The 12,734-nt window shown below is 48.6% G+C and overlaps 1 protein-coding gene across 1 annotated transcript in view; it reads right to left on the bottom strand.

The window, feature by feature from the left end:
* The window catches only part of PODXL2 (podocalyxin like 2), a 32,400-nt gene that overhangs the window by 17,396 nt on the left and 2,270 nt on the right, over positions 1-12,734 (bottom strand). The window contains exon 2 of the mRNA XM_030283500.4: positions 4,350-4,643. Coding sequence (XP_030139360.4) covers positions 4,350-4,643 — 294 coding nt within the window. The remainder of the gene's footprint in view (positions 1-4,349; positions 4,644-12,734) is intronic.

Here is a 12,734-nt window from a genome sequence, read left to right as displayed (position 1 = left end):
CTTCACAGAGCTGGCCTGTCCCAAGATAGATTACCCCTGTCCCTGTACACTAAACCAGGGCACAAACAAGAGGCATCCCAGCTGCTGAGCTAGGGCAGGCGGCTGCTCAGCACTAAGCTGCTTATGGAGACAGTCTTTACCAGGTGCTTCATTTCATTAATGATTGGCTTGAAGATGGTATTAAGAACTGCAGATCTGCTGTCAGTCTGGATGAAGAGGCAGTAGATTTCAGTAAAGCTGAGAGATATCAGGATCTCCCTTGCCAGAGGCAAGTAATTCGTCATGGAAAGAAGTGAATCTCACTATCAGAGAAGATGAAAGGTATTTTATTCCATTAGCTGGCCAGAAAACATACTTTTTCTTGAATGTAGTCTTTCTGACATGTATGTCCAACTATTCCTCCCCTAACTCCCCTGGGAATCCTTTCTGCTAATTACTATGAATAATTAAAAGATTACAATTTCCTCCCCCATCCCACAAAGCACCACATGCTGTCCTAGGAAATCACCAATCTATAAGACTAGATTGGATAGCTCCCAGTACAGTCATCCCTTGGTCTTCAACCACCTTGGAGCTAAAAGAGCAGTCCCTGGCTGTAATGAAGTGAGCTTCATGCCAGCCCACTGTAACACTGGAAAATGGGATGATGCACTCCAGTCCTTGAGCACTCAGCTGTTGGGCAGGGGAGGAGAGGGACTAAGTCCCCTCATGCACTAGACATTCACAAGTCTTGTACCCATTTTCAGGAGCCCACACTTCCCAGCAATTAATTATTAGGCTGGCTCACACTCGACCCTTCACTGGAAGAGAGGAACATGTGGGGCAGTGCATCCTGACCAAAGGAGGACACTGAGAGCTGCAAACAGGGAGAACTCCAGGGTAGATATACCACCATGTAACTACTTCACCAGAAACAAGGGATTCAAAGAGACCTACAACTCTATTGACTCCCATCTTCCAGCCCTAACGCTGGATGAGATGCTTTACCTGTTGCCAAGGACATCTGTGCAACAGCAGAAAACACAGGGGACTGGAAGCCTCCAGGCAAAACAAGATAGAGAAATGGGAAGAAAGGAAAAGAGGATAGGAAGGGCCAAATACAAGACTCTGCAGGTCCACTGAGCTATCTGTGGCTCAGGCCAATTTGCTACCAAAGGCGAAGCAAAGCAGCCAAACCCAAACTACAACCAGAAGCTTCTGGGTTCCCTGGAAGCCTGAAGGGATGCAGAAGTAACAGTTTCACAGCTCCACTGACTTGCCTTTTAGCTGCAGTACAAATCACACTGCTTCTTTCCACAAGGATAAAGCATCCAAATTCCCTTCGGACCTAATCCATCTCCTCCACATGCAGCTCCACTGGAGAGCAGCTGTGCATGGGGTGACACACATGCAAGTGCACACTTCAGTGCACCCTCAGACAGACTGAGAAAAATGTCAGGGCCCTTCCAAAGGTTGGTGCTCACTGATGTCAATATAGAATCACTCTTCTGTGGCGTAAATCAGCAAAAGCAGATTATTTAGGAAAACCAGAGCCACAGGCTGAGCTGTGCTCTGCCACTGGGAGTTTGTTCACACTTTCTAATGGCCTAACAGGTGGCCCTAGAAATGTTTTCTAAAAATATATTTAAAGGATGCTTTTTGTGCACTTCACAAAAAAAAAAAAAAAAAAAAAAGGCAGCAGCTGCAGATTGTTACTGCTTTTTAGCTCTTGCAGCCTTGAAGTCACACAAAGGCAGGGTAGTTTCCCCACACAGAGTTCAGATGGACTTAAAAAAAAGGAGAGATGGAAATAACTAATACAGCTTTTGAAAAGCAGGAGATATGGCCTATCTGCAAGACCCCCACCAGTACAGGCCCAATATCTTTGTAAAAAGCCAGCACAGGTCTCCTTTCATAGCAGGTAGTTGTCTCTCTTTAGGAGTACAACAATCCTGTTCTGTGCCTTGATTGAGGCAGTGTTTCCAGTGTGTGCTGAGGACAGAGCTACCAACAATGCTGGGCTACACTTCACTGAATGAAATCTCACATAAGGAAAACTTACACTATAAACTTTTTTTCCTTAAACAGCAGCTGTTCAAAACTGTTTAATGGGTTTATATGTTGAAAATAACCTAACAGATGTCATCACACAGATCCACAGCGTATCTATCACATGGCATCTGTCACACATGCAGCATGTAAGTTCCATCGGTTGGGTGCATCTCTCATACAGAGGCTTTGCATGACAGGAGAAGACTGCCCAATTTAGGGATGCTATTACAATATCCTTTATTGTAAAATGACACACGGCAGGTTTCTAATTAAATTTTAAGTAGAAATGTGCTCCCAGCTCTTGAATAATTCAAACTGTTCTATTAACCAAGGTTCTGAAACGCCATTGAGACATGAGCTCTGGACACAGCAACTGTCAGGGGAAGAAACAGCACTTGGAAGCAGAGCAGTGGTTAGCTGGGCAGCGGATAGGGCAGGGTATGCATAAAGGACAGCTGAAAGAGCACATCTGCTCCTGGAGGAAAGAACTGCAGGCGAGAACGGAAGGAGAGAGCAGCGTGTTCTGCATGCAAATGGGGCGAGGCACGTGCAAGAGGCAAGGCTGGGTTCAGTACCCAGTCATCTCGCTCTCAATGCACAAGCACATGCTGTTCTCCAAGTCACGTCCCGATCTGTGAGGACATGCAGGTGCCTGCTGGCACACCAAGAAAAGCGTCGCTGAGCGCTGCCAGCGCGTGAGAGCAGCTGAGCCAGAGCGTGTCCCAGGGATGCGCGGCAGGAATGGCGCCATCCCAACAATGGTGCCATCCCAACAACAGCGCCATCCCAACCACAACGGCGCCATCCCAACCACAACGGCGCCATCCGAACTACAGCTCCATCCCAACCACAACGGCGCCATCCCAACCACAACGGCACCATCCCAACCACAACGGCACCATCCCAATGGTGGCATCCCAACCACAACGGTGCCATCCATCCCAACAACGGCGCCATCCCAACCAAAGCTCCATCCCAACCACAATGGCGCCATCCCAATGGCGCCATCCCAACCACAACGGCGCCATCCCAACCACAACGGCGCCATCCCAACCACAACGGCGCCATCCCAACCACAACGGCGCCATCCCAACCAAAGCTCCATCCCAACCACAACGGCGCCATCCCAACCACAATGGCGCCATCCCAACAACGGTGCCATCCCAACAACAACAGCGCCATCCCCTCCCCCCAGCACCGCTGCATGGCACAGCTGCCCCACAGCCAAGCCTGCAAGTGCCCCAAGGCTGCCAGAGCACAGCCAGACAGGTTCAGCAGCACTGTCAGTGAGCAAAGGGCTTTGGAGACCTAAGCTGGGATGGCCCTTGCCCCACATAGCATGCACTGTGCCCCAGTGGGCAACCCAAGCCACAGCTCTGCAGCAGCTCTCAGCCCTGTGGTAGCACAGGTGTTTTTTAAGGTCACAGAAATAGGAGAGGAGATAAAACAAGACTTGTGCTTTCTAATTGCAGACCTCAGTCAGATCTGCTGAGAGCGATACTGCATAAGAGAGGAGGGATAAGGCTGAAGCCTGGCCCTTGGGTAACACTTAATACACACCCCACATGACACTTAAGAGCAGGAGCATGTGAAATAATCTCCTAAGCCACTGGAAACCCTGCAATGCACCTCCTTCTTCCTCTCATCCCTCTCTCTGAGAGCATCTCAAAGCCAATGAGGGGCTTGGGGAGAGACTACTGAGGGAACTCAGTGGTCTCAGAGAAACACTCCAGAGAGGAAAGCGAACTCAAATGCCAATGGAACTCATTTTGGTCATGATCTCTCAGGAAGTAGGAGTACAGGGTAGGCAACGGGACAGCTGCCCACGGGACAAAACCTGCTATTTTCTCTTGGACCAAATCCCCACTGAAGTCACAGAGTGAGGAATCCAGAATTTGACCCAGGGAACTCTGTTCTGACTAAAACACTAAAGATGGCCTTGATCTCAGTCAGGCTCTTGAGACCTTAAAGTTGTGCTTAATAGACAGCAACAGAAAAAAACAAGATAGAAGAGAGCATAAAGGGGAGAAAGTGAAAGGAGGGCATGAGGCAATGGGAAACTAGATGGAGGCAGTGCTTTTCCCAGCTCATAGCAGCTCAGGAATAAAAGCTCAGCTGTAACTTGGTTTCTAAAGCCTGTGCTTGCTCAGGGTTCATTGGGGACACATCAGGCACTGAGGTGAGAAAATAGAGCTGACATTTAATCTCAGGCCCTCTTAGCAAGAATTGTGTCAAAGCAGGAAGATAGATCCCCGCATCCCTCCACTTCCCCAGAGTCCTTGTAGAGTGGGAGGAAGAATGGGGCAAAAAGAACTTACCTGTTGCTGGTCCCAAGTCCAGGTTGGAGTCATTGAGCTCTCCCCCATCTTCCCAGAAGTACTGTGGGGGCTGCAAGATCTTGGACTCCTCATTCTCCTCACTGGCAAAGCCTGACCCTGGAGCAGCATGCAGAGAGCCAGGGGCAAGATCTGGCTCTGCAGCCTCCGATCTGGTTTGCTCGTGGGAACTCACAGCCTCCAGGTGGGACATCATAGCAAATTCCAGCAGGGAAGTTGATGTGAGGCCATCGGCAGTTGGGTCCTCTGAGGAGGCAAGGCAGAGGCACAAGGTCCCTGTAAAATGACAGAAAACACACATCAGAGAGAGGAATGACACCCACTGGGCTTGTCTTCTCCTTGAAGCCTATTCCTGCCAAACCAAGCTGCCCTGAAGATGGGCTGTGCTCTCAGCTGATGAGGAAAATTAGGGTATTTTAGGAAACAACCACAAGCATGCAGAGTAGCATTCACATCCAGGGGGAGTCAGTGCCAAGCAATCATCCAGCCTGGAGCACCTCTTTCTGGGGTGATGATTCACCCTCTCTGAGGTGTTTTTGCCTCTGTTAAAGGATGAGATGCCTTGTTAATCAGCCATCCTGGAGAGGAGGTGGAATGTCATGTACTTCAGCTATGAAACTCTGTCCTTGTGAAAACAATGACAGTTTCTATCAGACTGTCCTGATCTACAGCTATATTATATGCAGGGAAGCTGATTCAAACCAATATTATTTACAACCAGTATTAATTATGTTTTAAATCTGTAGGGTGAAAATCTATTTTTTGATTTGAACATCAATGCACTCACAGTGTTGGTTTTCATAAGGAAGGGCTGACCGTTACAGGTAACAATTATATTGTGACAGCAGCCAACATCCACCTAACACTAAGCAGGAAAGCAAGCTGCATTTTGCACTTTTCTATCAACATTACACTCTTATTATTTCCATTTGAACTATCAGAAGGATTGACTGACACTTCTTGATTCCTACATGAGACTTTAATTGTGATTTTGTGTCAAGGTACATTCATATGCATATTGAACTCCAATCAAAATGCAAGAAAACAGCACCTGGGAGTTGGCTTTATTCAGCTACTAAATACCATTATAAATATGGAGACATAAGGAAAAAATAAAATTACCAAAAGCTGTTTTATATTTAAAACAGTTTTTGTTAAGCAAGTGAAGTAACTAATCTGGGTGAACTGAACCATTTGCTTTGCAGCCCTCTATCATTCAGCACATCAAAGCTACAAGATCTCATCCTCTCACAGCTGATTTTTATTCATAGATTCGAAGGAAAAAGGACAAGTTTTCTTGCTTTCTCAGCTCAGACTCAGTTCCTCAATTGCTAATGAAGTAGTCACTGAACTGAACTAATTGAATAAGCTGAAATGAAGACTAATTTGGTATTTTTCTTTGATAACTGATTTTCTAGACAACAGAAATGCAGCAGGTGTAATCCATCTGGACTTCAGTCAAACATCTGATACAGTGCCTCATGAGGAATTACAAGAGACACAAGAAAAGACACCTATTAGCAGGAAAACTGTAAGGCATTGGCTATGCAAAAAAAATTACAGAGGCTTGTGCTGGAGGGAGGCTACTAGTGAAATTCCTCACGGTTTGTCTTTGGATCTGCTGCTCCATCACATTTTCCTAAGTGACCTTGGAACAAAAAGTAGGAAGGTGATAATGAAATTAGTCAAGGACACAAAACAAGGAGACATCCTCCCCGCACAGAAAAACTGTAGGTACAGCTAGATGATCTTGAGAATGGGAATAACAGAAATATTATGAAAAGAAATAGCATAAAGTGCTAAGCCCCTTGAGAGCTAGCACAAAACATTTCTGATACAAGCTGGGAAAACATCCATCAGAAATGTCTTAAGAGGAGAAACTCATGTATTAGGAACAGCTCTGAGATATCACTGGAATGCAGATGTGAAAATCCTTGCAGAGTAGTGAAGTATTAGAAACAGAGATTTTACAAAGCACTGCTCAAACATCACCTGGGTGCTGCACACAGATCTGGATACACAAGGCCTGAAATCATTTAAGCAGAGCTGAACTGCCTTCAGGCAAGGGCACAGACAAGGCATGATGTTGCTACCCACCACTGTGCCCTACAGCTCCACATCCCAGAAGCACAAATCCAAATCAGGGCAAGTGCTAGGATGAGCTATGGGGCAATGGCAGATGGGTTGGCCCTGGTGTGATCATTGAAAACAAGTTGGCACAGAAAGTTTGGGATTTACTGTTCACCTGAGAGACTGATTACCAAACCTGTCCTGGGAATACTAGAAGCCAGAAATGCATTTCTTAAGTATTCTGCCTTCTCTGACCCTCTCCACCTTCCTCTACTGTTCTCTGAACTCATCAAAATCCAGTATTGGTTACCCTCTCACATACACACTTGGGCCAGGCTTCAGCACTTCTCAGTCTTGTTTATTTTGCCTGATTGATCCAAGGCAAGATCATATGAGACCTGAGCAGCAACAAAAAGGGAATGACAAAAGAGGCAGAGTATCAAAGGGGAGGGAAGCTACTGCAGCATCACAGAGCTGACCAAAACACCTCAGGGCATCTCTAGGGATGTGCCTGCTCCTGAGCCATGCATGAACAGTGAAGTCCACAGCTGGAAACAAGAGCCTGCACACCCCTTGTGCATGAGCACAGACCCAGGAAGATCTGGCCAGGACAGCCCCGTGCTGGTTCAGGGGTGCTCAGCAGGTTCCAATGTGAGCTTCCCCAGCTGACAGGCAACACCTGCATCACTGATGGAGCACCAGGGAGAGCACTCTTCTTGAGGAGCTTACAGCTTAAGCAAACATGACAGAGAGCGGCGAGGAGGAGAAAAGAAACATTATTCTCAAAGTTATCCATCAAAGGAGAGCAGAAGGATAGGAAGAGACCATGGCAGGTCCAAGGCCACATGGAATATTTGGCTTATATGTGACTGCAACTGACTGCCTGGATCCTGAGCAAGCTCTTTATCCACCCCAATGCCTCAGTTTCTCCTGACTCCTATTGGCAGAGACATGGTTGATGTGGCACCTCAGCTTTCCAGCCACACTACAAAGCACATCCTGGGTATCCCCAGCAGCAAGATAAAGTCTCAAAATGTACCTCTGTGCCAGCATCTACACTGCTTCAAACCTCTTTTCCATCAGCTACACTCTGTTAGGGCTACCTGCAGAGCTCAGCCAGAGCCCATCCCACCCCTTCTACAACACACATCTCATGGCAGGTGAACCCGGCAATCCAGAGAGCTATTTCCATCCATGTGGGAAGCTCAGATGCTGGGAATTTGTTTACCTTCCTTTAACTCTGAAGTGTTTACCCAGTTAAAACCTCCTAAGCTGCATTATCTGGTTTACTGGGATGCTATGCTTTCCTCAGCCTGGGATAAAACCACACCACCTCATCCCTAAGAATGAGTCATGCACAGCCTGAGCAAGACAGGTGTCTTGTTCCTGGGGTGGATGTGAGGAACACTCTGGGGTCTGATCTATGGGCACAGGATGCAGAGACTGGGGGAACCCTCCGTGCCAGCACCAGCCTGAATGCCCCAGGGCTTAAAGAACCACCACACCAGGGTACAAATCAGTACCTCTCCAGACATCATCCTGACACCACTTCATTCATGCCTTCTGCACCAGCAGCAAAAACCCAAAGGCTTGGGGTGCCAAAAAGCAGCCTGAAGATTTGCCATCTTCCCCCTCTCTTTCAAGCCTCTCAGAAAGGAGCTCCACACAGCTGTCAACTCCAAGGCAAAGAAAGAATCAAAGCATGAGCTGAGCTGGGAGGCAGGGGAGCACAGCTGAGAAAGGAAATTTAATGCCCAAGACCTCAGTTGCAGGCCATTTTCCTCCTAGGATGGGTAACAGGGATTAGACAACTTCTACCAGCCATCAGCCTCCTGATTTTGTATTCTAAAATGCAGATCAAGTGATAGGAATAAAGAAACAAATGAATAAAGACCTGCAACTGTAGATGGGAGGGAGCAGGGAACGAAGCCAGGGCTCACCAGCTGCTTCAATGGGGCGTTTGTCTCTCATTTCTATTTTTGCGGCACCTCTGCGTAACCTGGAGGAGATGAGGCTCTGCATGCTAAAAAGGGCAGCCAGCCTTCGGGGAAACAGCAGGGCTTAGAGCACGGGAGGAAAAACCCTCCCAGAGCAGACAGAGGAGGGGCCAGAAAGCAGAGAAAGTGGGAGAGGTAGATAGAGAGGGAACAAAGGCGGAGAGCACCAAAACCAGGATGGGAGCTCCTGCGCTGGCTGCGCGCTGTCCTGCTGCCAGCACCCACTGAGGTGACACGTGGAGGCAGTGCAAAAGATGTTTCACCTCTGTGAAGAGCAGAATGGGGCGATTCCAGCAGCAGGGAGTAATGCTGCAGTGCTACCTTTCTGAGGCCACTGACAAAAAGCCAGCCAGAAGGATACAGATGAAAAGAGTTTGTTAGTGCTGACCCCACTGACCCCTCAGAAAACAGTTCTAAGTCAAAGTGGTGAAGCTTGCTCTGCTCAGCTCAGCAGAGTATTCAACACAACAGCCACAGACAAGGAGATGAGGGAGTTTCGCTCAACAACAGGAAAAAGAAAATCTGAGGAAAGACTGTCTGCCATCTTTCTCACAAAGTGCTGTGAACAAAAGCAGTTTCACTATTCTAAATAATTCTAAAAGAACCCCAAAGTGTTTTTTATATTGGCTGACCAAAAATCACTTCATCCCATTGTCACAAAGCAAGTCACCTCTCAATGGGACAGGGCAGCTATTTAAAAGCTCCCAACTGGCCTACTGAACAGGACTAGAAATTAAAGAGGAAATAAGTCATTTTTGTGTCCAGCTGAAATGAGAAGAGGGATTTGGGGAGATGAAAAGGAATCTAGCTGTTGAAGCTGTGACTGTGTCAAAAAGCCTTTACAAATTTTTTGCTTTTTAATTAGTAACAAGCAAACCTCCATTTCCCTCCAAGGAAACACACAATCATCCCTTAAGATGTCACCACATCAGCTTGATTTGTAGAGGGGCTGGAGTGCTCTTCAGTTTACCCAACAGAAGGTTGGTTTTACCTCTCCTTCCTGAGTGTTGTGGCTACGCCACAGTGCCAAGGAGGCAGGATCAGCCTGCTGAAGAGAAAAGCATTTGCCTGGGGCACACTCTGACCTACCTGTCTGTCACCACCAAATAGCAGAGCCTGCACATCACTTGCACAATGGGTACCAGGGAGGCAGGTCAGAGCCATGGTGGTATTGCCAACGAAGCAGCCACAAGAATGTCCATCTGGCCCTGCTACCGTTGACCTTCCTTTCAAGCCCACCCCACATCCAGGAGCTACCCAACCATGTTATTTCCTAGGAGAGCTGGGTCAGGAATTGGTCATTTACTGATAAGCAGTTGGGACAGAAACACAATGACCAGATGAGGGAAGCTACTGCCAGGGATATTCCCTCCCCCAGACCACTGTGCCTGGAAAGGCCAGGGGAGCAAGGCCCAAGGGCAGAGAGGAGAGAGGCCCCAGGGCAGAACAGTCAAGGCACAAACCACTTCCAGAACATAACAAAATGCAGGGTCATTTAAATAACAAAAAGGGATCCCAACCATGGCCAGTGGCAGAAGAGGTGGAAAAGTAGTTTGGCTGAGGGATGTCCAGGCTGATTCCCATACAGTCAGCTGGAGCCCCTGCACTCCAAACCCTCAACAGCTTGCACAGGGGAGCATATGGGATGACTGTGTATCAAACCAAGTTCTTTTGGTGCTCAGAGTTACAGACCATAGCTGTTCTGGGACACACCACCTAAGAGAACTCTCCCACTGCAGCTCCCACACAGTCTTATTTCTGCTCTCCTGCACTGCACTGAACTACTTACACATCCAGCCATGGCCTTAATCTCAGAGATCACTTCCAATTAGGGCTTCAGAAAACCAGATCAGACTGCCATCCTCCTCTGGTACTGCCAGCAACCAGGTCCCTTACTGAGTGTCCCTCTAAAACCATCTACCTTCCTGTGTCTCCAGCACGTTTTAGAAAGCAATAGGAAAAGCATTGGTCTGCAGGGAGCACATACTTACCTACCTACACCAAGAAGAGCAACAAGGCACAACAGAAGACGCCCTTGCAACGGGACAGCTCTTTAGAGGGATGTGCCAGCATCTTTAAGCTTTTACAGCTCCTTACAGCAAACATAATGAGAGCTCCAGCTCCACCCAGCTGCAGGCAGTGCGTGTCTGCACCAACTGGGTGGGCACTACCTCACAAAGAACTGCCAACATCTGCTCCCTTGGTATTTCAGCAGAGAACATCCAGGGCACGCAGGCCCAGGTATACCCATGGGAAACAGCAAGGCACTGCCAGGGATGCACCTGCTCCTGCAGATGATTGCAGATGTGCCCTTGGTCAGCACTGGGGCCTGGTGTCCAGGGCTGCTGGGCATCCTCATATCCTCATCCCAATGCCAAGATGTGTCAGGTCTCCTGTCCTTAGGATCTCTGACATCCAGACTGCTCTAAACACCTCCAGCCATTCACACACGAGAGACTCCACGCAAGCAGGTCACAGACACTTCAACATGCCGGCCTGTCCTCCCCTCTGCTCAGCCATTCATGCCGGGAGCCACAGTCTCACTTGGTCTCAGTCTCCCAGACTGTTTGCCTTCACTCCCTCCCTAGATTGTCTCGTAGCCTTCACACCTCCCTCCTCTGCTGCTGCAACGTCTGCTCTCCTCCACGATTCCTGCTATCGACAATGGCAGCTCCCAGCTCGGGGCCAGGGAGATGCAGCCCCAGGGAAAACAGCATCGGGTAGACAGCTCTACACAGCAGAAGTCAATTTTCTTTCCTCAGTTATCTTTCATAGGCTTCTTCAAACAGCCCACAGGCCTCCAGGGGTTAACAGACCATGGGATGAAAGCCACTGATCTAAGAGAAGAACCATAGCTCACAGACTTCTGTGCCCTCTAGCAGGCCCAAAGCATTTCATCTGTCCTGCCAGGCCTGTGCTTCCTCTTCTCACTCTTCCCAGGCTGGACTATGTACCCCACAATGCTCACTCTGATTTCCAGCACACCAAATAAAGGCACGTGCCTGCATCTTTTGCAAAGCCTTCCTGCCTAGGCAGAGCAAGCAATACCTCAGGTGCCTGAGAGACTTCCCTTGAGACATGGTCACCTATCAAAATGTAACTGAAACCTTTTACACACCAAAAGGTCCTTAAATCCCCTGGCATAACACTGAGCACAAAACACTCCAGCCCCTGCAGCAGAGCAATGACAACCACCCTGCCACACACTGCACGCCCAAGAGGCTCCACTCTCCAAACAGCCTCATGTGTCCTAGGCCAAAAAAAAGCTCATGCAAAGGTTTGGTGGTCCCAGGGCACATGTATGGCTTCTGACTACCTTCACAACACCAGGAGGACAAGAGGAGCCATGGCTGCAGCTGGCCTATAGAGAGAAGGCTGCAAAGCTGGTTTTCCAGCAATAACAGATTGACCCCAGCCAAGAATGTACCAAAGCCTGGTAACCACAACAGGGCTTCACCAGGCACAGGGACACTCAGGGACTGATCTGAGCCCCAGCAGGGTGCACCTTCCTTGCCAGCATCCCTGGCCCTCTGAATAAACCAACACACGTGTTTTCTTGGCCTCGGCGCAGGCTGTGCTCGTGTGGCTGACAAACAGCCTCTCTCCATTCTTTTGGGATTACGTGTTTCAATAGTGCCCTGGTTTCGGCAAACAGGCAGCAAGAATGAGGAGCCAGTTCACCCCACACCAGCTTCGAGCCGTGGTGCACCTTCCTGCAGCCCCTCTGCCCCAGCCCTGCAGCGGGGCTGTCAGTGCTGCTGCTCGCCCAGGTACCCACACAATGCCACAGCTTCTTCCCAGGCACGGGGAGTGGGAAAACTTCTGTGCAGCTCGTCGCCAGCAGCTTCCCCTTGAGGGCTTAATGTGGTTATTTCTACCCCTGATGCCTGTAATTAAATGAACATTTCCTTATGGCAGTGAGGCAGCCAAGGAAAAACTGACTACAGGGAATTTTCATTCATCCTGATCTATACTCCCTCATCTCTGGCTTGTTCACACAATGCTAACAAGACATCTTCTAAGCAGGCAGAAAGAAAAAAAAAATCCTTAAACAGCCCACATTCAGATAACCACCTGGGGAGACAAAAAGAGGAAGGAGACCAATTCCCTTCTTCTCCCCCAGCATCATTTTTCTACTTCCAAAACCAAAGGAGCTCAGATACCCTAGAGCCTGGAGAGATGTTTCCAAACTCTGCCAACAGACTGTGCTACCCAGCAGTCTGATGGGACCCTGAGGAGGCACATGTCCCATTTCAGCACATCCTGCAGGTCTGTGGAGGCTCCCAGCCCAGGGAAACAC

The sequence above is a fragment of the Taeniopygia guttata genome, chromosome 12 (assembly GCF_048771995.1).
Source record: "Taeniopygia guttata chromosome 12, bTaeGut7.mat, whole genome shotgun sequence".
Lineage (NCBI taxonomy): Eukaryota > Metazoa > Chordata > Aves > Passeriformes > Estrildidae > Taeniopygia > Taeniopygia guttata.
This window is presented reverse-complemented; position numbering and strand designations above follow the sequence as displayed.